The 26,294-nt window shown below is 36.0% G+C and overlaps 1 protein-coding gene across 3 annotated transcripts in view; it reads right to left on the bottom strand.

The window, feature by feature from the left end:
* DIAPH2 (diaphanous related formin 2) overlaps positions 1-26,294 on the bottom strand; it is a 902,023-nt gene that overhangs the window by 826,004 nt on the left and 49,725 nt on the right. For 2 of the 3 annotated variants that reach the window (XM_037060830.1, XM_037060832.1), the window contains exons 2-4: positions 24,323-24,355; positions 21,019-21,195; positions 3,683-3,787 (exon numbers count right to left, since the gene is read on the bottom strand). In XM_037060830.1, the coding sequence (XP_036916725.1) occupies positions 3,683-3,787; positions 21,019-21,195; positions 24,323-24,355 (315 nt within the window). The remainder of the gene's footprint in view (positions 1-3,682; positions 3,788-21,018; positions 21,196-24,322; positions 24,356-26,294) is intronic. The other variant, XM_037060831.1, reaches the window with a different exon arrangement.

Raw genomic sequence — 26,294 nt, 5'->3', positions numbered from 1 at the left:
TAAATTACTTCCTCCCACCCAAAAGACAGAGGTCTTATTTGTCCCTTGTTTATTTAGCACTGACGTGAGAGTAAAAAAAAAGAATGCCAGCCTGTCTTAACAATGAAGGCAGGTTTATACCCAGTGAAATTACCAGAATATGGCCCATTTAATGATTCATTCGGATTGCAAAATTACTGCATTTAGCTAAAGTGCATACGGCAAACAGATTAGATTGGCAGAAGGAAGCTAAGAAAAACTGGTTTGGTCATGTTTGGATTCAGCTGTTTCAGCAAATGCAGGCCATGCCTGGAATAGACGTCCTGAAAAAGAAAATATCTGATAATGGCTAAAGCAAAGCCAAAGTACATGTATACAAACACATATTGAAACTCTAACTGCTTATTATACAGATCAGCCTAAAATATCTATAGATGTGTTTGGTATCACTATTTGAAAGTATTTCCTACTGAGATTTTTTTTCCAGTCAATGATACCTCTCAAGGGCTCATGTGTCTTAAAAAATATAATTTTACACATTTTAAAATCTCAACTTCAAAGATCGTGATTTAAGTTATACATAAGCTGGTTTCCTAATATTCTAATAAGGATGCTGGCACGTGGCAAAGGTCAGAATTTCAGTGACTGATCTTTCCTTATAACTGTCTATATAAGATGTTCTGATATAATAGGTAAGATGCCCTCTATATGACAACGTATCAATATGACAGCATTTGCAATATTAACGAAACCTGGTTTTCCATTTCTGAAAACATGTTATTGCCTAAAATATGGGCTCTCCCAGGTTACTTTTGGCTAAATGACTACATGTAGCAACTACCCTAGGTCAGGTCAGAACCACACCTGGTACCATAAGCAAACAAGCCGAGCTGATGCAGACAAAAGGTTCTTCTCTGCTCCCTTATTTAACATTCATTCATCACTGACAGTTACTCAAGCTACTTTTTCCTTTAATATTCATACAACTTAGCATTCTCTATTGTGGGACTTGAAAAGGGAAAAGTAAGCAATAGTTTTCATTATCTTTTAATTTCCTTTACATTCTCCTATTGCATGCTAATTTTAGCAACGTTAATTACACAACAATACTCTGTCCTTTGCTTTAGAAACAGATTTTGAGCACATACCTATGTACAGTTTCATTTTGCTTTACTGTCCTTATAGGAACTCAGGAGGGTGATGGACATTTTTTACTGAGTGCAAATTTTCTTTTTCAATTCCATATAAAATGACTAATGCAGGTGTTAAAGGGGGGAATGTAGAATTTATGTTTCAATTTAACAGTAATTCTCACATGTTTTACATGTGACTATAAAATATGTTTCCACCAGGGACTCTAGCCCTTAACTCTGTTTTTACTTCAAGATGAAAGTTTTGACTACTTATAAATCATTTTCATAAAGATGTAGTTACAATCCTATCTACTTTAAAAGAGAAAATATTTTAATCAGTGTATCAACATAATGAAAAAGTAAACATAAAAAATATAGATAAAATATAGAAGATATGCAAGCAAGATGGAAACCTTGGTTACACACAGGTAAATGGCCATACGTTGGGTTATAATTAATGTAAATTTTACTGTCATAATCATGAAGAGGTCAAAAGGGGGGAGGATTGTTTGTCACTGAATGACATCCCTGTCACCTTCAAAAAGAAATTGCATAAGCAATTTTCTTTGTTTTAACAACAGAAAACACAGTACTAATTAATGTCTCCCCAAGGTCAGAAAGCTTAACACATGCTTATCAACAGGCTTTCTTTCATAATATTTGCTCCATGAAAAATATTAGCAAATAAAATGTCTAATCTTGGAACTCTAATGAAAGGCTGTACATGTGTCAGGCACTCATATATACGTTAAATGAAACAAAGATCGTACAATAAAGAGGTATGGTACTGATTTTGAGGTTAACTAATGCCTTAGGAGGGATTTTCAATGTCTTTTTAGGAATGTTCAATTTCCACTTTTTGAATAAAACAATTCAAGAGAGCTCATCCCACATTTCCCCACATTTTAGAATTTTAATCCGAAAAATGAGTATATAACTTGAAGTGTGCTTTCCTTTGGTCCTTTGGAAAAGAAACAATATGAGAATAAATGAAAACAGGTTCTACATAGCAATAGTGTGAAAATCTAAAGGTGAAGAGCTTCATATAATCTTCATTACATTCAGCCCCACTTCCACAAACAAAAACAATAAGTGAGCCAGAAACACCAATAAACTCATCTCATTAAAAACATGACATGATTATTCATACATTATTATCTGTCCTCTGCAGTCAGATCTGGTTATATAGATTTACTGCTGTATCTACCTTTAGGTATTTGAAAACTAACGCAGAATGTACACCCTGCATTTCCCTAAAGCATTTCACTGTGAACAATAACTTGCGTGCAGAATGAGGAGAGATTCACTGGAATTTCAAAGTAAAACCCTGTGCATCATCTAATTCTATTGAAAACAATGCTCATGGCAAATTTCACTTATCACTCGAAACATATTTCTGCCCTTGGATACCAGAAGCAAATTAAAAAACACGCTGTTGTTCTGCTCTGGTAGAGCTGCAATGCATTATGTTTAAATAGTGCAGCATTCAGAGTTAGCTTGCTTAAAGTACAATATGACATAAATATTTCGTAGAATTAGGGCAAAATGCATCAGGAATTGCCACTGCAATTACTGAAATAATTGCCACCAAAATAACATTAACAGGATAGCCAAATAATTTTAGAATATATTTTTCAATGAATATCTATTTTCTTCTTCATTGAACTTTTTAAATGTAAAATATGCATGTTTTAAATGTCAACATGCATCTATATACGTTCTTTATACATACATATAATATACACACCACATAAAATATCACTGCATGTCTATGTGTATACATCACACACATATAATAGATACATAAAAGGTTTTTCTTTATAGAAATGTAAACAATATATTTCCCCACTTCAAAAATTCTTTTTTTTACAAAATAAAATCAATCCTGAAGACTATTTTTAGAAGTACCTTAAGATGTGAACAAAGCAACATATTCCATTAAGACACTATGTTTTTCCTTCTGATAAGTCTTTTTAATGAACTCTACTTTCAAATCTTTTGGGACTCACACAGATTTGATTAAAGCTCCTATTAAGAAACCTTCTTTATATCAAATTAAGCTGTACAATAACAATTATGAGGCAGCTGACACAGTATTACATAAAATGAAAAAAACTAAAACTGCATATTACAAACATTAAAACATTCATGCCAGCACCCACTAGACATGCAGCTTTAATGTAAACTTAGTTTAAGCTTGTGACTAAGCTATATTTGTGTCTTCACTCTCAAAATCCGATGTTTTCATATAACAAACTATATAGCAAGTGGAGTAACTGCAAATTGCTGTCAATTTTGAATAAGTGCACAAAACAACCTCCACCCCAAAACTCAATGGGTTAACTTAGAGCCTTCTATTTTTAGTCTGTCCTCTTTATTAATGGAATTCTCTCTAATTATAAACAATTGTGAAATATATACTAAATGTATAAAAACACATCTATAATTTTTTTTTCTGAATAGTTTCTGTGAGTCCATTGAGACAAGAACCTGAAGATCGGAGGTTTGCTTATTTCTAAGCAGATAACACTAAGCCCATTATGCTGGTGCCAGGAAAGCTGACTACTTACAGATTTGGCTGTAGCAGAAATGTACTGGACAACCATTTCATGCTTAGTGGTAAAATCTTTGTTTCGTAAAGGAGCTTTTCGTTCTTCATTAAGGTTCATGTCCTCCTGTTAAAAAGAACATTTAGTAGAAACATTAGCAAGTTTCTGCTTAAGAGCTTCAAAGTGATTAACAAATATTAATATTGTCTTAAAATAGTAAGTCATGCTGTGACTAACAACAATAATTATTTTTGTAGATACTTTGCTATTATTTTCCACTCTACATAACATAATCTTGCCTAAAATCTACCATATATTCATGGCTCATATCTGTATCTAGTCAAATAATGAGCAGAATGAAAAAATTGTAACTATTCTACAGAATAAATTGGTAATTTATAGTAGAGATGGACATCACTCTTTATTTACCCTGATAGCAAAAAATAAACATTAAATAACAAACACATGGTTTAGTATTTGGCATACGCTCCCTTGGGAGCATATTATTTTATAGGAGCATCTATTATTTGGATGAGCAAGTATGATTTGTAAATTAAAAGAACACATATATCTATGTCACTGAAGAAAAATTCACAAGCAGCAGCTGGATTTGGGCAGAAACATAGTCAGCTATATCGGGATAACAAAAACCCCTCATTGGATGGGAAAATGTGCAGTTATAAGAACATGTTTTAAGGTTCGATAAGCTTTAACGTGGTTGGGAATCTTCCTTTATATTGTAATACATATGTAACATTGTCACTAGACAAATCATTCTTCATTTTGAAACTCATGTTAACCCTTGCAAAATAATAAGTTACTCTTGGGGGTCACACCAAGTTGGAAATGATTTCACCTACAGAATGGGTGAAAATGTTGAAAAATCATGTCTGATTTGGGATTTCTGAAAATCATGTCTGATTTGGGATTTCTATCCTGAATATATAAGAACTCTTATAAGTCAACAATAAACACCATACCCATACCCATAAATTACAAATGGGCAGAGGATCTGAACATACATTTATCTAAAGAAGATATAAAAATGGCCAATAAGTATGTATTCATTATGGAAATGCAATCAGTACTCATTAGGGAAATCCAAACCAAAAGTACAATGAGATAACACTTCATTCCCACTACAATGGCTGGGATAAAAAAAGATGATAATAAATGTCGGTTTGCACGTGGAGAAACAGAATGAGATATGATGCAGCTACTTTGGAAAACGGGCTAGCAGTCCTTCAAAAAGTTACACATAGAGTTACCACATGACACAACTTAGATACCCAAGAAATAAAAACATATGTCCACACAAAAAGCTTGTGTATAAATGTTCATAGCAGCATCACCAAAGAGTAGAAACCGTCCAAATGTCCATCGAGCGATACATGGATAGACAAATGCAGTATGTCCACACGATGGAATGTTCTTTAGGCATAAACAGGAATGAAATACTGATAAATGAGTGAATCGAAAAATTACATTATGAAAGAAGCCAGTCACAAAAGACACATATAGTATGATTCGATTTATGTTAAATGTGTAGAATAGGCAGTTCCATTGAGTCAGAAAGTGGGGTTGTGGTTGCCAAGAGCGAGGAGAAGGGATGGGCAGAGTGGGGTATGACTAATGATGGGTATGGTGTTTGTCTTTGAGGGGATAAAAATGTTGTAAAAGTTACTGTTGTAATGGTTGCCTAACTCTTTGAATATACTTAAAAAACACATTGAACAATTTTTGAGGGTAGAATTAAGATACATAAATTGTATCTCTATTTTTTAAATTGATTTTCCCTTTATTCTCTTAGTAATTCTGGCCATTACTGTTTTCCTTTTTTAATCAAGTACACTAATGAGCAAAGAATAATATTACAATTATTTTAAAGACTCATATATGAAAACATAGGAGGAAAAAACAAAGGATTCATGAAAAGTAATCAAACTACATGTATCAATTGAATAGTAACTTCAGTGACTCAGAATCTCATGACCTAAATTTGCACCTACTGCAGTGAGTCCTAGGGTGGTTCCTGCAGTCAATGCTTTATCACTGCCTCTACCCCTGCTTTCCTATCTTCTCATCTTATTTCTCATTTGTATGTTGCACTTGTTAATGACTTACTTGAAAGCAGAAGACATCTTTTTCCTTTTTCTCTCTCACAGGCTACATTTAGCATTGTTGAATCAAAGTAGAACCAGGGAAATGAAGTTGGATAGCACTTTTGATGTAGTCCGCACATACTTATCTGTGTTCTGTGTCAACTTCAACTAACAGGGAATTCACTACCACAGCGGGCCACCCATCCCATGTTAGGGCAGTTTAATTTTTTTTTAAAGATTTATTTATTTATTTATTTACCTTTAGAGGGGAAGGAGAGAGGGAGAGAAACATCAATGAATGGTTGCCTTTTGTGCGTCCCCTGCTGGGAGTTGGCCTGCAGGGAACTGGCCTGCAACCCAGGCATGTGCCCTGACTGGGAATCGAACCACGATCCCCTGGTTCGCAGGCCCCTGCTCAATCCACTGAGCTATGCCAGCCAGGGACTAGGGCAGTTTAATTTTTGCTAAGGTTTTCTTTGGACTGGATGTGAAATACGTACAACCAAATAATAATAGTGCACTAATGTGGCAGGACTGTGTCATAAGTTTTTTCCTCTACTTTCTAAATTTTGAATTATTTATTTATTGGACACACACCATGCACCAGGGGCTATGCTAGGCTGGCAAAGGGAGTGCAATATTAAAAGTCTGCTAGTACCACAGACTAAATGAACTGTTAGTTATGAAGCACTTGGGACAATGCCTGTTAACTAGTAAATGCTCTTTCTTAAATAAAAATAAATAGTCGGTAGTCTAGTATGGAAAATGGAAATATAAAGCAATAATTATAATAGAGGCACGAAGACGATGCTTAGGAAACACAGGGGACTGACGGAATGGTCAGAAAAGTCTTCACCAGGATTTCAGTCTTGAAGTCTGAGAAAAAATCGTAGTGACGGCAAGGAGACCAGCGAGGAGACCAGAGTCGTCTGCTGTCACGTGTGCCTGCCCAGCAGCATCTGAACATGCCCACTATATTTATCACACCCTCACAGTGTCGGTCCTGCCTAACCAAGGAAGAATCTAGAAAAACTACATTTGCTAGTCTCCCTGATAACTAGGGTACAGGCATATGGCTTAGTTCCCACCACTGAAATGCATTTATAGGAGGTGGAGATTCGGAAGGGAACTCCGTAAAGAAGCGCTCCACTAGTAAGCCATCCATTCTGCCGCTGTGCTTGGCCACAGAGGTGATAGGTTATTGAATTGATGGCAGCAGCTGCACCTTTTTTCTATCATGACAGTTTGACAAAGTGGTTTTGGGGTGGCAACAGCTCCATAGTTGGACTGTGTTTCAGTTGTGTGGTTCTGGAAGTTATTCCTGTAATGGTCTGGAGCCCGTGTCTGCAAGCTAGCTGATTCAAGAGGTACTTAATATCTATACATATCTTTTAAATTTTTTATTGTTGTTCAAGTACAGTCTTCTGCCTTTTCCTCCCATCCCTCTCCCACCAGCCCAGCCTTCCCCACCTCCCTCTTCAGTTTTCACTCCCCGGCCCCATTACTGTCCATGCGTCCTTTATACTTGTTCCTGCAAACCCTTCACCCTTTTCCCCTGACATCCCCTCTCCTCTCCCCTCTGGTCACTGCCAGCCAGTTCTCAATTTCAGTATCTTTGGCTATCTTTTGCTTGCTTGTTTGTTTTGTTGATTAGGTTCCTTATACATATCTTAATAGCATATTTTTTTCTATTTATGCTAGACAGAGTGGATTCTTTTATGTTCTATAATTTGAACAATTAAAGTAATTTACATGACTAATGATAATAGTCTAAACTAAGAGAGATGATAGATTGAGCACAGGGAATAAACTCAACAACCATGCAAATGTTATTTGAAGGTATACCTACCAGCTTCAACTTATCTTCATGTGACACAGCTTAGCGTTATCTCTCTCTCTCTCCCCTAATCTCCTCTCTCTCTCTCTCTCAAATACCCTGTGGTTTGATAAACACAAGCAAGGAAAGGACTTCTACCTCCTTCATCTAGAAATACTATACCTCTATTAATTCAGATTTTACTACTGTATTGGCAAACACATCACTCTGCTAACTCACACTGTGTTTGTTGCCATTAAAACCCCTATGTACTGTTCACATATATGCTAGGCCATGTCTATACTGCCTCAAAACATTCTAGTGAAATTACAGTCTCCTGCAAATGTGGTTAGCATCAATCTGCATAACCCAAGAAGAATCAGCTCTGGAACACTTCTGGATTTGTGAACCTCACCACCAGGCCTAAGAGCAGGTTAGTGCCACATCTGGCAGTCTCTGGGTAGAGAATTTGCTCTCCTTCCAACGACATTTCTACATTACAATGTATCTCCATTCAATGTTTAATGGTATACACTGCTAAGATTATGCCATAAGAATAGAATCTCTTTGCATGGAGATAGGCAGGGCAATAAGGGGAATAAGAGATTAGAGAACTCAGAAGAATGTTGTCGAGATTAAGCATTATCATGCACTTCAAGCCTGGTGTACAGGGTAGGGCAAAAGTATTCTTGTATTATTATTTAATTACTGTATTATTTTCCATATGAACTGTAAAGCTACTCTTCCCCACCCTCTAGATTAACCAGCCTTCAAAAACGCTAGCTATTAGTGTTGGTATCACCCCCTCAAGTCTCATTTTTTACCGCTTTTAATCTAACCCCTTATCTTTCAATAATGCAAGGCTGTTTGTGGTTTTCCTACGTACCCTACACTGCTACATACGCCCAATACTTTGCACACGATGCTGTTCTCTCGGCCTACGATGCCGTCATCTCAACCACCCTCTCCCTCTATTATCCCCGTCTCACCTCATCTCACTCACCCCACCCAGATCCGTATGTGAATAACTCATACATACACTAATTCTTCATATTTCTCTCAAATACCTCATTTAGAAATCACTATCTTCATTCTAGGCTCCCATATGAATTCCAATATTGCAGCACTTAAATTGAAACTATCTGAAAAAATCTGTCTCCCCTAAACTATAAACTAACTGAGGACAGAAACTGGGTCATTTCTATCTATATCCCCCCAGCAAACAACATAGCTCCTGGAGTACAATAGGCACTTAATAAATATTTGCTGAATCAACATAATATTTAGGATCTTTTCTCTAAATACTTTAACTTGTTTCATATCCACCAAGATTTTCTATACCTACAAACTTGCTGCATAGGTTGCTTGCGAATAGGTACCATTCATATTGTTGAGGGCAAAGGAGAACTAGCCAGAACATAGCTGTAAGGAAGCAAAAGGTGTTTAACTAACTAATGCAAAGAGGCGCCGGGACACACCCGAAGAGCAGGGTGTGTTCCAGGATGCGTTCCAGGATGCGGTGTAAGAGCAACAAGGTTAGTCAGGCAGACAGCCATCTGGACAGTTACTAGGGAGGGAAATTTTACCCCTGTGCACGAGCTCAACTGACCAATCAGGTAAAGGAGCACGAGCCAGCGCACGAGTTAACTCACCAATAATCAATAACCCTATTGTGCCCCTGAGCCAACTGCTAACCGCCACATCTGCTTCTGTATCCAGCTTGCTTGCGCGCCTCCATAAAACCCTAAGCCTGGAAGCGTTTGGCGCGACTCTCATTTGCAGCCCTTGCGGGCAGCGTCTCCGGACACTTTAGAGAGTTCACCCCTGCTCAGGTTAAACTCGGCCAATAAAGTAACATCTTTGGAACCCCGAAAGTCTCCGACATTTGTTTTTGCGGTTGGTGAATACAACATTATGAACAGAAAAGACCATAATGACTCATTTGATTTTTATAGAAATAAGAAGAATACCACTAATACTTCCAAATCATTAACTTAAGCTTTATAACACAATTATAAAACTCGATAGAGCAATACTCATAATTAAATATTAATTCTAAACAATGTAATTGAATATGAAACTCTCCTAAACACACTGAGTTCTTATAGTACTCAAAACATGAAAGCAAGCCTTCAGGATGTTTAATATTTAGCTAACACTTCTACAACACATGAAAAGAAATTAGTATTCTGTAGTTTTAAAAATGTTGTTTGAAGTCCAAATAATTGACCATTTATATATTTTTATAAGCTTATTTTTTTTTATTTTTTACTTTTGTAATTTTGCTTTTTTTAAAGATTTTATTTATTTATCTTTAGAGGGAAAGGGAAGGAGAGAAATATCGATGTATGGTTGCCTCCCGTGAGTCCCCTTCTGGGAACTGGCCTACAACCCAGGCATGTGCCCTGGCTGGGAATCGAACCGTGATTGTGTGATTCACAGGCCCGTGCTCAATCCACTGAGCTTCACCAGCCAGGGCTTGACCATTTATATTTTTAAAGCCATATTTGTTAACATTAAACCATTTTACTCCCACATATGCCATGATATAATGTTCCCATTAAAGACAAATCTCTTCACTTTTTCAGCAAATAAACATTATATTCTTAAAGTTATCACTGAGGAACCATATTAGAGTCAAAGGAGGTTAAAAGTTGAACTACTTGCCCATTCATTCATTTGTATTCCCATTCATTCATTCATTCATTCTCATTCTCCATCTCCTGCCCCATAAATCATTTAAAAGGTGACAGTGTAATTTTTAAAACTTTCTCCTCACCTTCTAATTCTTCCACTGTTTTTCTCTTTTGCTTTAGGAGAGGTGTATGTCAACATTTTAAGTTTTTATATCTCTTCCTTTCCTATAAGAAAGAATACTTGTTCCTTCTTTATACAAATTTGCTATAAATTTCTATATTTCCTATTAAGTGTTTCTGTTTCTGCAACATGTCTTGATCCCACTTTAAGGCTGATTTTACACCTGTTGTTTTAAAATGTGAACCTGACTTCACTATCAAATGCTCAGATATTTCTGCTTCTCAACAGAAATTACTCAAGTATTTTTTTAACTTTTATGCTTGGGGGACCTGAAGAGAATGAACCAATGTATACCCTAGTTCCTAAAACTATCTAGCATGAATTGTGATTATGGTTATGTTTGATTATTCTAAGGTTAAAATTAATGGAATTTTACAGCATTTGTTTAATTTATTCTTTTCTAAAGATAGGTTCTATAATTCCTCTAGCTTCTGTGGACCAGAAAAGACAGAAGGTTTTTCCCTAAAATTCCAATAGGAGTACTTAGGGATTTTCTACATAATTAAGTAACTGGCCAATTCCACCTACATTAAATAACTTCCTATATAGACTGTAGCCTCAAGAGACACAGAAGCTCAGATGGAAAACAAAGATAAAGGGAAAACTGTCCAAATAAATTAACTCTACAAATATCATAAAAGCAGAAACAGGGAAACAAGCATGATATTAAGTGACTGTAACTGAGTAAGGCACAGAAACTCTTCTAATTCGGCTTTCAGGTCCCGTTAGAGGGTCCAACTTTAAATACCTACATACACCTCTTTACCTCATGAGGGTAAGTTCAGAACATATATTAAGATATTAGAAAAAAATGTTATTTTCACTTTTCCAGTCCTTAATCCCGAGCTCAACATTCAACCAATGGTTTCCAGAGTCAACAGATTATATAGTCCATTGTGGTTTGTGAAATATTTACTTGTATTCAAGACTATAAGAATGTAAGCTTTAATATTTAATATTTACATTCATAGGTCCAAATGTTACCAGGGTATCTTAGGGGAATAGTGAAATGCTCAAAATGCATATTTGTTCACTGTCAGTGTAGTGCAACAGACTGTAGTTTGCAGGGTTAAGTGGATTTGTAACTTGTTTTATCTACTTTCAACTAAATGGACCCTCAACCGAAAAAAAAAATGGAAAAGTGATTTTGAAAGTCTCCCACAAAGACAACAGATTGAGGATAAAAGGATAACAGCAACAATGCAAACACAAGTGAACAAGAAAATACTAGACCAGAGGGGAGAGGGGAGGGAAATTCAAGGGAAATAGGGGAGGGATTTAGAGGAACCTATATAAAGGATACATGGACAGCAACTGAGAAGGGTGGAAATGGGAGGGAGGGGGGAGCACGGGGGTGGGATAGGAGGGAGTAATAGACAGAAAACTGTACTTGAAAAATAATTAAATAAAAAAATTGAAACAAAAAAGAAAATACTAGACTGCTGTGTAGCCTACTCAAAAGTCTGAGCCTTTCATCAGTCATGCAATGTGGTAAAAATAATGAAAATCTACAGTTCATAAGAAGCTGACCCTACAAGATAAAAATCATTAAGGTAACTTTGAAATATAGATGGATATTATCAGTGATGACCCCCACTTTAAGCCACTTCAACTTAGACCATTTAAACCCATTTAAAAGTAACAACCAAAAGGTCTGTGACACTGGGTAAACACTTGGTAGAAGTAGCTGAAATATGCATGCGAAACAACGTGAGAGTAAACTAGAACAAAATCTTTTGTCAACAAATACTATTAGAAGACACTCAGAAATCATGCTCAAATGAGTATTAGAAAAATTACTCTGTAGAAGGTTTAGCATAGAGCCAAATGAAAATACAGCTGTTTTTTTAAACTCAGTTTATATTATTTGCTAGATTGTTTGAATAACATAATACAGAAACTACTTTTCTTGGAGTCACTAATGGAACAATCCGATAGAGAAAACATAATAAGAAAATAATTTATTTAATAAAAATATGCTTTATGAAAAAAACTAAATGGGAGGGATTCCTGAGTAAAGCTATCCCTCATGTAAAATTTCGGCTATTACAAGAAAGAAGTTGAAACCAAAGTATACAAAGTGCTACAGAGAGTCAAGAATATAGCACTTTTTTCAACAAAAATTAGATATTTCAAATACAGTAAAACATTTACAATATTTTGAAATGAGATAGGAAGTGAACATGAAAATACATTGTTCCTTGCAAGAGATAGCTCTGGTAATCTCAAGATAAAATATTTAAAAACTGATGAAATTTAGCCTGACTTAGACATTTTTCATTCACAAAAAGACAAGCAATCCCTTCATAGTTTATCGATTAGTAAAAAAGTAACTATTTAAATGAATGTCATTCAAAAAGACACAAATTGGCAAAACCAACTTCCAAGTCGGTCTCCTTGACCCCTCCCTACATGACTCACTTCTTCCTCCCTCTTCCAGGCATAAGAAACAATGTGTGGAGCGGACATGAGTTCGCAAAAATGGGGATGAGGGTCTCCTCATTAAAAACAAGGAAGAAAAAATGCAGAGAGCCCTGATGACATCAGTTGAAGCCCATTGTTTTGAGGGAGAGAGAGAGAAAGGAAGTCAGGGAAGGAGGGAAGGAGGGAAGGAGGGAAGGAGGGAAGGAAGGAAGGAGGGAAGGAGGGAGAGGGAGGGAGCAGAGAGACAGAGAGAGAGACATCGATTTGCTATTCCACCTATTTCTGTTTTTATTGGTTGATTCTTATGTGCCCTGACCTGGGATCAAATGGGTAACCTTTATGTACCAGGATGACATTCTAACCAAGTGAGCTACCTGGCCAGGGCTGAAGCTCATTTTTTAAAGTCCATTTTGAACTCCAGATGAATTGTAAAACAACTATCATCAAGGAAGTTGGAAATTTACAAGACACGGTTCAGCAGAAAACCTTTGCTTGATTCATAGGTCGGACTGAGCAGAGTTAATACCATGATTTAATAAGTGCTGCTAATGATGTTTTTGTTCCACATGGACCTACATATCTTTGTAAGATTTATGGTTCAACTCTAACAGACATCAAGCCTAATATCAAAATAAAATGATCTGAGAACTAAACCTTCTAATTACTGTCTTTTTTTTTTAACAAGACATAAAAAATGACATTGTCATTGTTCTCTCTAAAAAGTTATTAACCATAACAGGAAAAGCTTTAGTGCTTTAAATAAATTAATAAATAAAATAGGCTCATTTTAAATCATTTAAAAATCATGTTCATTTCATGCTTTTCTCATTCTTTACCATGTACTTTATAATGTACACAGTGTATATTTATATATATATATGAATATAATTTTATTTTTTTTAAGATTTCATTTATTTATCTTTAGAGGGGAAGGGAAGGAGAGAGGGAGAGAAATATCAATGTATGGTTGCCTCTGGTGAGTCCCCTGCTGGGAACTGGCCTGCAACCCAGGCATGTGCCCTGACTGGGAATCGAACGATCGCATGGGCCTGCGATCATGTGGTGCACAGGCCCATGCTCAATCCACTGAGCTACACCAGCGAGGGCTATATATGAATACAATTTTAAATAAAATATATAGGGCTTAACTTGCTAAGGCATGCCTATAGTCACAGGGATAGGCAAAAATAGGTTTAGAGTTGTAAGTATGTGAAGCAGAGTTTATTCTTGTATTATTAATTATTGCATTATTATTATTATTAACCTATTTTTACTCATCCCTGCGTGTGTGTTTGTAGTGTTTATATATTTTGCTTCTTACAGGATAGGAAATCAAAAAGTTTAGAGACTAGTACATGAGTACAGAAGTTGACAAACTTTCTCTGTAAACAATCAGACAGTAAATGTTTAGGCTCTGAAGGTCAGAGGATCTTTGTCACAACTACACAACTCTGCAGTTGTGGTACAAAAGGGGCCATCAACAATACACAACTAAATAGCTATGACTGTGTTCAACAAAACTTTATTTACAAACACTGAATTTCAAATATTTTTCATCTGCCCTCAAACAGTCTTCTTTTGATTTTTCCCCAACCATTTAAAAATATAAAAATGGTTCTAACCCTTCAAGCTGTACAGAATGAAATACTAGGTACAGGGATAGTGTCTTTGTCATCTTTCTGTTCCCTGTACTTAATAAAGTATTTAGCTTTCAGTAGAGAGTTGTCAAACTTCTCCATGACACAAAATTTGTCTTTGTTTTTTCTTTCTCACAAGTACACCTTCTGTTCTGCTCTGTCACCCCTATTAGAACATAAACTCCTTGATGGGAGGGATTTTCTTTACGTTGTTCTCTGCTCTCTCTCTCCTCAGAGCTTAGAGGTGCCTGGCATTTAGAAGGTATTGGAATCCAATGAACTCAATCATCCAAACTTCAGAATGATTTAATGCTTTAAGAAATAAAGACTTAAAATTCACAAGTAGCACTGGTTTCATAGTATATTCAGGTCTCGTCTGTGTCCTCCCTGAGCCCCTGGCACTGGGTTAAGTATGCACAGCCGCCTACGCCCAGCTGTTTCAGTACCATGGAAATCGTCCATTTATTTACTGGTTTTCCTGACTAAACCCTGAGCTCTAAGGAGAAAAGGGAGGTGCTGCATCCATCCTTGTACCCCCAGCATGGAGCACAGGACCTGGCACACTGAACACAGCAATAAATGGTTTTGAAAATGCATACATGGCAATCAATACTAGCAGAACCTCTCAAACAGTGAAAATATTTTGGAAAACGTGTCTACCTATGAACCAAGAAGAGAGGCAGTGAATTGTGAAGTGTGCCTTCTACAATCAAAATTTGCAAACCTAGTTCCTTTAATTCATCTTCATGGGACTCCTAGCCCACTACTCTCTCGGTTGTGAAGGATTTGGTAAGGAAATTAAAGAATGACCCACATTTAAGAACCTTTTAGACCTGTTTACTGGGTTAAGTTTTGCTCCTCCTTCCTAAGCTTTTCTTAGGAGTCTGGGTAGACTGGAAATGATGCTAGTGTTTTCTCAGTCTAATGATACGGAGTAAGGATACTGGAAATGAAACTGTAACCAATGGAAATTCTGCTACCTGGACAATTTCTAAGGCTCTAGTCATTTCTGAAAACACTTCCATGGCTTTTTAAACTTACTTTACCAATAATTTGTTTTATTGCAACCTAACCACTAATTAAAGTTATTTATGTTGAGAGCACTGAAAGGTTATCATCCAAGCTAACCAATTCCTAAAAAAATTGGTGTTGGGTGAGAAAGAAAGCCATGATCGCAGTCAAGGGTGAATAAGTACACCGGGGCTAAAGTACAACACCTGAGGGCGAGACTCAGTCTCTTGACAGATGCAAGGCAAATGTGAAAGAACAAATTAAAAGGTTTGGAATTATTTATCAGAGTTCTATCAGATGGAAGACTGGATAGAGAGCTTAGCATTCGTTGTATATAACTACATTCTTATTAATGTATGCCAAAAATGCAAAATACATTAATATAAATTGCTGAATAGAAACAAAGTATAAAACACCAAATTTGCACATGGAGTAATATATCAACCACTGTCATTAGTAAATGAAGTTGAAATGAAGTATGCCGAGAATAGTGGGGGAAATATAGAAGCCAAAGAACTTGAGACACGTGGTTATAAACTAAGGGGGGGAGAATGGTGGGGGAGGGAGGGTGCGGGTGGAGGGGAATGAAGGGGGGGAATAGAACAACTGTAAGGGTACAATCAATAAAATATATTTTTTAAAAAAAGAAATGAAGTATGCCTAGAAATTAATCATAAATCATCACTAGGCTCATCTTTTGCATATAACCCAACTATGTAATTACTGGTATTAGAACACAGTCCTTATTGCCATATTTATACAAATCCAACGTTACCAGTGTAAGCTGGACCTCCACTCAGTAGATCCTTGTGCTGGGTAACAGAAATTTAATTACAACTTCCAGTCTCTGTAAGTTTTTTAAACTTTAACTAGAAATCCCCTACCATCCGCCCCCCCCCAAAAAGGATAACTGCATACAAAACAGCAATATTAAAAAATAAATTCAAGTGCTAAGACACATTTTTCTCCTTGTTCTAACTGTACTAATTCAATTTGGATAAAAATAAGCTATGATTATTAAACATTTAATAGTCCTTCAACACTATCCTTAATGTACAAAAACCAGTTTAGTTAGTCTCAATAAGTTTAAAATGTTGAATAGTTATTCAATCATAGCATTTGCAATACTTTTCTTATATGTAAAGAGGCAGGGAGGAGATCTTTCACCAATTCCACTTACAATCCATTCAAAAAGCCTTTGATTACTATGAGAAAGGCTACTGATAAGAGCCTTATTCAACTTTGAATTGGAGGTTAAAGATGACATGGAATACTGCTATATAGTGCAGTAATCCTTTTAAGTTATCCACCCAAAATGTTGAAGCAATTATTGTTGTTTTGGTCCTACTACCTTTACCCACTTGTGTAAGATTTGAAAATATGACTCTGGGCAAGCAGAGAAACAGGAATCTTAAAGAGCAATTATAGCCCTGGCTGGTGTAGCTCAGTGGATTGAACGCGGGCCTGTGAAGCAAAGGATCGTGGTTCGATTCCCAGTCAGGGCACATGCCTGGGCTGCAGGCCAGTTCCCGGCAGGGGATGCATGAGAGGCAACCATATATTGATATTTCTCTCCCTCTCTCCTTCCCTTCCCCTCTCTCTGAAAATAAATAAATAAAATATTTTTTAAAAAGAGCAATTATAATTTACCCCATGAAGTTCATTATAAAAATCATATGAAAGCAAGTGTCTGTTTTTATTATTGAAAGTATTTATCAGAGAACCACTTCCTAATTTTCAATTAATAGTCAGCGACCATACCCTAAGTACAAAATTAAGTTTTATAAACTATCGAAGCTATTAATAAATAGCTTGTGCTCTAAAAAAATAAGCAATCACCTAAAAGTTTCAAATTTGAAGCTTTAAATCTGTCATCAATAGTCACTGATACCATTACTCAAAACACCTATTATTGTGTCATTGAATGCTCACAATATGAAAAATGACATACCAATGCATAGAGTAGATGGCAGAGTCAATGAAACATTAATAATCTACTAATACGCTAGTAAAGTAAAACCTAACCACTGAGATCTTTTAATTAACTAAACCCACTCCAGGATTTTATTTAGCTATAAAAAGCCAAGTGATTTTTTAAAGTGAGCTATTATTAATTAAATAGGAGTTATAATAATCCAATAAAAGTTAATACTTTAAAAGAACCTCCAACAGTAATTGAAGTTTTAGCCCAATGTCCCCTATTATCTACATCTATGAGCCTGTACAATGAGAACTGCTGTTAATAGGTGTGATCCTCAGGCATAACACAAGTTTCAATTATCAGAGTAAGATAAGATTGTATTTGAACATTGCCTTTCACATTATTTAAACTTTCACCAAAATATATCATTGCCCAAAATCCCAAATAATAAATGGTATCAGCACTGTTAAGGTGACTTCTTTCTTGTCAAGCATCCCCCCAAATAGGAGGAAAACCAAATCAATGTTGGGGGGTGGAGGGGAGAAGCATTTCAAATGGGAGAGAATGACCAACTGCATCAAACGCTGCCGCTAAGTCCATTATGATGAAAACTGAGAACTGATTGCATGGGATTCAGCAGCGTGAAGATTTTTGGTGACACAGATAACAAATCTGATGGCATAATGAGATGGAATCTGGGCTGGAGAGAGTTTAGGAGAGAAAGTGAGAGGAGAGAAATCAGAAGCAATCAATATAAACAAAATCAGGGGAGATATTTTGCTTCAAAGGAGAGTAAAAATAGAGCAGTAGCTGGCAAGGGAAATAAGGCCAAGAAAAGGGTTGGTAAAATGAGAGGTTTGTATGCTGCTGGGAAGGTGAGAGGTGAGAGGAGAAAAAAGTATTGGAGTAACGTCCCTGAATAGTTGAAAAGGAATAGAAACTGTACACAAATGGAAGGAGTTGACACATGAAAGGTTCACCTATGGTGACAGGTAGCAAGACAAACTATGTGAGTATAGATACTAAAAGTTAGGTAGATACGTAAGATAGTAGAGGTTCTCTTCTGATTGTTTCAATTTACTCAGTAAATTAGGCAGCAAGGTCATTATCAAAGTACAAAGACAGGTAAGAGTTGCGAGGATTGAACATCAAACTAAAGGTGTGAAATACGCATCTAGGACCACAGTTGAGGTACTAGAGTTGGGACATATAAAATAATTGTCTGAAAACATCAGGGCCTACTTGGGGCTTTGGAAAAGCAATGTTTTGAAATCATTATTATGGAATTTGTTGAGTAGAAAAGACAAAACCTGAAGGACAGGAGGAAGACCAGTCAGGAGACTATTTTAGTAACCTAGAAACAACTAGAGACGCAGACTGTCGGAACTAGGACAAGAGCATCTGGAAGACAGACAACTGAGGAAACAGATGTAAGAGTCACTGCAAAGGGATTTGGCGAGCAACAGGAGTGACAGAGAACACCAATGGAGTGGGAGATGGCCTAGAAGCGTCAAGCTTAAGCGAGCTAGAGTAGTGTAGTAGCCCCAATAAGCTCAAAGAACTATTTCAATACAGTAAAAATTGGCAACCAATGGGCAGATTAAAGCAGTAAGTATAATTTGAGTGAGGTCTGAGTGAAAAAAGAAAAGGTTAAAAGGTTAAAAATGTTAATAGTATAGAGGAATGTCCTTATTTCTACTGTTATCATCATTGTTTTAGCTGATTAAAATATGGCAACCAAGTGGTAAACTGAGGGGCAATCTAGGCGATCTAGAAATACTGGCAACTGATGAAAGAATAAAACTTTATTTGAGAAAGAAAGGGAATGTAACACACATTTATTGTTTTCCCTTCCTTATGCAACTTGTTTTTTTTATTTTTATTTTTATTTAATTCTTGTTCAAGTACAGTTTTCTGTCTTATATTCCCAGCCCTGCCCTCCCCCCCCCATGAAACACACATTTATACAATTATTTATATAGAAAGTTTCTATGCCAAGAACTATTCTAGGGATATCATCTCCTTTAATCCTACAGATAACCATATGAGGTAGACCCTTTTATACCTTTGTTACAGTTAAGGAAAATAAACTGTAGAGAAGTTTATATAACCTTTCAGAGGTAATGCGATTATTGGCAGAGCCAGAAGTCAAATCCAAGTTAGAATGCCCCCAAGTCCATGTTCATAACCACTACACAATACAGGCTTTGTAAAATTAGGAGCCTGGGAGAGGTAGCACAAGTTATTTAGCTTCTGAGGCGAATTTCAGAGTTAAAAATCTTATATGGGCAAAATCATCCCCAAGAATGACACAGTTCAAAGTGTATTCATGCCAATAATTAGCTAAATACATAGATGCATAGGTCAGAGTTTAGGAAACCAAGGAACTAAGAGCAACAAAGTATGGGTTATCAATATCATAGTTGAAATCACCAAAATGAATAGAAAGGGGAAAGTCAAAAAGATTCTAGGGGCTCTTATCAAGGAAGGTCAGCAGATAGTAGACTTCACAAGAGAACGGACGGCTGAAAGACGGTTCAAACTGACATGGAAGGGGCAGCAGCAGAAAGAGGGTACAAGGGTGGGCCGCCGGATGAAGAGGGACAGCTGAAGAGGGTAGGAATGTCAGGACTTGTGTCAAGGGACAAGCCAGAGGCCAGCTGTGGCTAGACAGGAGGAACAGTCAAGGAAAAGTTCCAAGATGAAGGGAATTATTTTGTATTCATTCAACAACTTTCAACTGATATGTATCGAAGGCCTGTTACCTCTTCTTCTAGGCACAGGAGGGAAACAGTGGGGGAGGGGAGGAGGGTGGTGACAAGTCTCTTACCACCATAATGAGCAGGATGGAAGGGTCTAGATTTTCAGTGATTTTTAACTTTTTATTTTGGTGCAAGTGAAGAGACCGTGGAAATGCCTGGGAACTCTAACACCAGATAAATAGACATCTACCAAACAATTTTACAATCATAAGTGAGACAGAATTATAAATGAATGAATCATGAGTAAGGCTCTCCACTTCTTTTCTGGTCAAGTAAACCAATGTAACATGGCGCAAATCCTCATCTCTCCCCTCTCCTATCATAAACTATTGGATACTCAAAATACTACATCCACTATCTATTATGAGAAATAATCTAGACCACAAGCTATAAAATATAAGCACCATGCTAGGAAATACTGGGTGTATGAATGTTGCTATAGAACAAACTTGAAGGAATTCATTCCTTTGCTCCCATTACTGTCTGTATACCTTCTTTCCTCCCAACTCTATTTCATACACCCAGCAAGATACCTTGTGCACAACAAAGAACTCAGTCCTGTTATGCTTTCTAGAAACAGGAACACAAATGTGTTAACTGAAAGATTGATCTGATGTGCCAGAACCTACAAACTATTAGAAAATAAAAGTAAATAAGACAGCCCCTGTTTTTAGGAGCCCATACTGCAGGAAATAAGTATGAATGTTTAACTCAAAGAACATACTTTTGAAAATAGTCCTGCTGTATCAACAAGTTTATGGTCTCTCCTTTATGTGATTATAAACACAGTGCATACAAACATTAAAACCCAGTGTTATTCTTGGCCACACATTTGAAAATTACAACGAAATTAGGGGTTGACCTTACCATCATTTTTTCAAAGAGATCCAGTACTTCCTTTTCTGACAGATTTAAAGATCGCTCATCGAATAATGGCTGAGGTGCAGGAAATTCACTCATTGAAACTTGAGAATCAATAGGATGTTGAATAAGATGTTTCTCTTTTTTGACAGTGGATTTCCTGAAACTTGTAATTCGGTCACGCTGCAAAGAGAAGAAAAATAAGCCAAAAAAAGAGATCAAGAATCGCAAACATGAAGAACTGAAAAAATCAAAATGACACTTAGTACGATATTATTTTAAGCAGCAAGCTGTAATTAGAGATTGTACTATTTTGAAACCCGTAAGTAGCTCTTCGGCCTCAGCAGTCTGGGGGGTGGAAAATATTCCTCAAAAATTAAAACTCTGTCCTTTCTCATTAGTTTTTGCACAGGAAGTAGGTAAACAAAAGTCCTGCATCAAAGTCATGTGGTAGTTTCCCAGAAGAACGTGTCTTTGTTGGCAACTTTCACACCATGAGAAAAAAAATAAAGAAAATGAAAAGAGCTTCCGATATCCAATTCTAAGGGGAAATTATAGTAATGCCTCTTTTCTTCAAAGTGCCAAAAGTTGTGACAAGCATCTGTGACCACTCTGTCAGTGCAGCAGTAGACGCAATGGGTAAGAACACAGACCCCGAGGCCAGACTACCTAGGCATGAATCCGCCGTTTGCTAGCTCAGTTAGCCTGTGCAAACCAGTTGGTCTCCCTGCTTCCCCACCTGTAAAATAGCAATAATGACTTAATGTATGTGACATAAATAAATAATGATAGTACCTACACCATAGGGTTATTGAGATTTAAATAAGTTGATATGTTTAGTGTACTTAGCTGCTATTTATTATTATTGTTCTTATACTACTATTATTACTTCTCCTCCTTTCTTCCCTAAAAAGTGGGACTAACAAGACATCACCTTTTCCATTTACTGGATATACAACATAAACAGAAATATCTTAATCCTACAAACACTATCATGAAGAACTTGCTACTTCATGGATATTGACTCTTGAACCACTGATCCTATGTACAATCTCTAATAATTGGCATGTTATTTCACTGGAAGTGGGTTAACAACTCCAGCTGCATTTAAACAGGCCATTCTGTTTTAAACCACAAAACACTAGACATCAAAAATTAGCAATTACCATAAAACTGAATGCAACTCAGTTTTATTCTGGCTTCTGTTAGGGAACACATGCACACCGTCAGCTCATGTTAAATAAGCAGACATGCGTTACGTGCAAGGACAGCACATCTTCACTGATACATAACTGAGCCTTATAAGTTACTTCAACAATACAAAAAGCATCAAGAAGCTATTACCAAAATTTATGTAAATTTCTGTTGACCCCATTAAAAAAACATACTTTTCATTTTGATTCAAACAATACTTTTTCATTAAAAAGTGTATTTTGAAAGAAATATGAGCCATTTTAAGCAGCTTATTTAGGATTACAAAATGATTTTAGTACATGCTTACTTACAAAGAGATTATATAAATAATATTTTAGAGCTGTAAAGAAACTTGAAAAATCATCTAGACCAACACCCTCATTCCACAGAAAAAGTGACTCACTAAATTCATGAGTCCCTGGTTCCTATCCCAGGGTTGACATTAGGATTCATTTTTTTAAATCATCTTCAGCTATGTTTTCAAATTCTCTTTTAATTCTTTGAGGAAACTTAAATTGGTTTAGATATGTAGTATTTCCTCACACAACTCCAGTAAAAAAAAAAAAATTAAGCAATCCCAAATAAGCTGAATACATATCCAATAGTCAAACTTAACTAAAAGACATGGACATAAAAGCATTTGAATATGCAGTCAACCATTAAATCAACTGTTCCTGTTCAGTCATATCACTTAATATTTAACTTTCAGTGCTACTTTTCTACTGAGTAGCATTATTTACACACATATTTGATCATCCACTATGCCCTTCATTTCTACATAGAAAATTGGCTTTTGCTTTCAGCTGGATCTTGGTAAGAAAATAAAGCTAAGCCACATACTTTCACCTCCTTAAATCACTAACAATATTTAACATTGTTTGTACGTAGGTAACTTCACCAAGTAAAAAACTGGCATAGCTTAAGACACCATTTTTTAAAGTTTAGCTATAAAAGGCCACATTGAAATTTTAAAGCCCACAACTTTTAAAGTTTCACTATGATAAATTCAGCTAAAAAAACACTTAAGGATTGTAAAATCTGACACAATTAACTTCATTTCCTTTCTATTTTACATTAATTTCTTTCAATATTCACATTAGTAGTTAATACATGCACAGTCAATTTACTTGGCTAGAAAGTAAAAGGGTTTTCCAGCATGATCTTTACAGAGAGATAAAACAAATTTGGTTAAAGTATACGAGGTCTGTCCGGGAAAAGTCCAACCATTATTAATATGATGAGAACGGTTTGCATGACATCGATGTAACCTGGCAGCCAAGGAGAGTGGACTGCAATGCGCATGTGTGAACAGTGATGACTTCACTGTACCAGTCAGTGGGGGCAGTAGACATCATGGAGTAAGCCTGATACTGTGTGGCCATCACATTCAAACTGACTGAGGGTATAGAGCAACAAAACTATATCAAATTTTGCATGAAGCTTCAATATTCCTCTGCAAAAACTACCTGGATGATTCAGAAGGCCTCAGAAGGCCACAGCTATGAGCAACTGGTGATTGGCAGCTTCATCACAACAATGTGCCTGCTCATGCATCATGTCTCCTGCAGAGTTTTTTGGTGAAACATCAAATTACCCAGGTGATTCAGCCCCTCTACAGCCCTGATTTGGTGCCCTGTGACTTCTGGGTTTTCCCAAAACTAAAATGAACTTTGAAAGAGAAGAGATTTCACGCCATCAATGAGATTCAGAAAAATATGACGGGGCAGCTGATGGTGATTAGGAGAACTGTGTGAGGTCCCAAGGTGCCTACTTTGAAAGGGCCTGAGGTATCACTGTCCTACGTTCAATGTTTCTGGTATCTTTTATCTTCTTCAATAAATGTGTCTATTTTCCATAGTATGTGGCTGGATACTTTCTGGACAGACCTTGTATATCAAGATGATAATATCAAAATTTTGTTGAGATTTTATATCTTTGTTTATGTTACTATTCAAACAAAGAGCTGTCTCTACTGAAACTTCTTCCATTCCACTGTACTTTGTAAATACCCAAACACTCTATATCCTTTGCATATCAATGCTTTAATGTCCACTCATTTTAGTAAAAAGGCAACATGCATGAGTAATGTAATAACATGCTACTAAGACCACCTTACCACATCATCTGCCAAAGTTTTTATTTGAATGTTCTATTAAAACCAAAAGAAAAAAAACTGTCAATAAAAGAAATTCACTGAGAAAATAAGAAAATAATAATGAGATGATTCCCAATTTTTATTTAATCACGTATAACTAGTCAAAAAGCATCAGTTTAAATATATACACAAGCACATTTTTCACAAAAATAAAAACCCCAACTTTTTAAGAATGGAAAATGAAAGGTTAGGGATGTCTGTCTGTTTTTAAAGATGATGCCCAAGGTACCAAAGTCACATTTGGATCAGACATTATGACCACAAAGCTCAAACTTGAGAAATGGTCAGCAAAGTCATAAGCCCTTTCAAATTTTTCTAAGTTTTAGACTGAATAATCATGTTTTTATAATATGTAAAATTTTAAAATACCAAAATATATGAATAATAGGAAAATGTCACATTTAACAATAATAAAATATAGTAACACATTTCAGTCCAGAGCTCTGTTACATCTGATGGATATTTAAATGATACCTTTATAAATAATCTAGGTAAAATTGAACTTAATGATTCTGTTAATATATGCCCATCTCAAAAACTCCAACACTTTTTTATGTGGTTTTCTATTTATAATGCTGAGAATAATTGGAAATGTTTCCTACTTAATAAAGTACAGTAGTTAACGAAAGCTACCACATAACATACAGTGGCACCATAATTTGAAGAACCAGAATACAGCAATACTCAAGTAATAAAACAATATTCAAATAAGCAAAGTTACTTCTAGTCATTTAGTAATCTCTCATGATTCAGAAGATACTTCAAGGTCTTACAATAACATACTCTCAGCATGAAGGGCAGTTCTTATTATAATATATTATAAATGTGCTTAACTGCCAACTAAGAAACATGATTACAGAACAGGCTTTGCTCAAAATTCACGTTAGGAATTGAAATTAAGCCTCCTACTATATCCTGTACATTTATGTCCTACAACATAAGCTGAACAATATGCATCTAGTTGGTCATGCATGGTTACATCCCTCTTTACTAAGAAAAATATAATCCTCTCACTGGTGTGGAGAAATGCATTATGAGTTTTAAGGAAGTTATTTTGTCTTCAAATACCACCAACCAAATGCTGTTAAAGATTTTTCTCCCCTGTATCAGCTGGGACAAATACACTATTATATGCACAGTTTGTTTTCTAGTTGCAATTCATTGATTCTTTCAGGGACCTACACTTCTATCTCTATATATAATGTCTTCATCACAGCCTGCTGACACAGACCCCAGTCAACCTTTACTGTCTAAGAAGAATAAAAGAGACGGGATTAGTTATATCAGAACTGAACCCATTTTAAGAGAGATCCATTCTCCCTAGGACTATCTCTAATTTTAATTTTCCCAGTGGGTTACTGAAAACTGTTTTCACACACAATGACAAGCCTCATGATCTCCTGTAATGTAAAATCAGAGTACAAAATGCCAAATTCTCAAAAGTGCCTCAACTACCCTATTACAATCCAGATACGTACCTGCCCACCAGTATTATTATTAGATAGATTTACACAGTTCTTCAGGCAACTCCTGCTTTTCTTCTCTTCCCTTATGGTAGGGTTATAAACTCAAGATTGGAATCGGATGTATATCTTCAAAGTGAGGATGTAAATTAGGGAAAAATATTATTTGATTTGCTCCAATTGTCTAAGTTAAGGTGCATATACGTTTGAAAATCTTTAAATCTATATCTCAACTGAGTGTATGTTGACAGTTTAATATAGGGGACAGAAACAAGAAAAAAAAAGTATTACTAGCTACATTTTTACCTTGTCTTATGGGAATAGACTTGAATTTTTCCTCTTGTTTTAAATTAATATATTTCTGTCCTGATATTAACCACACATTATGGAGTTAGAAATATTAAATTTGGATGGAATTGGAGACCATCTGGTCAAAACCTCTCAATCTACAAACGATGAAACTGCAGCTT

This window comes from Sturnira hondurensis, unplaced genomic scaffold, assembly GCF_014824575.4.
Source record: "Sturnira hondurensis isolate 20B ecotype Veracruz unplaced genomic scaffold, ASM1482457v3 Scaffold0012545, whole genome shotgun sequence".
Lineage (NCBI taxonomy): Eukaryota > Metazoa > Chordata > Mammalia > Chiroptera > Phyllostomidae > Sturnira > Sturnira hondurensis.
Note: the sequence above shows the minus strand (reverse complement) of the source record. Positions and strands in the feature narration are given on the sequence as shown.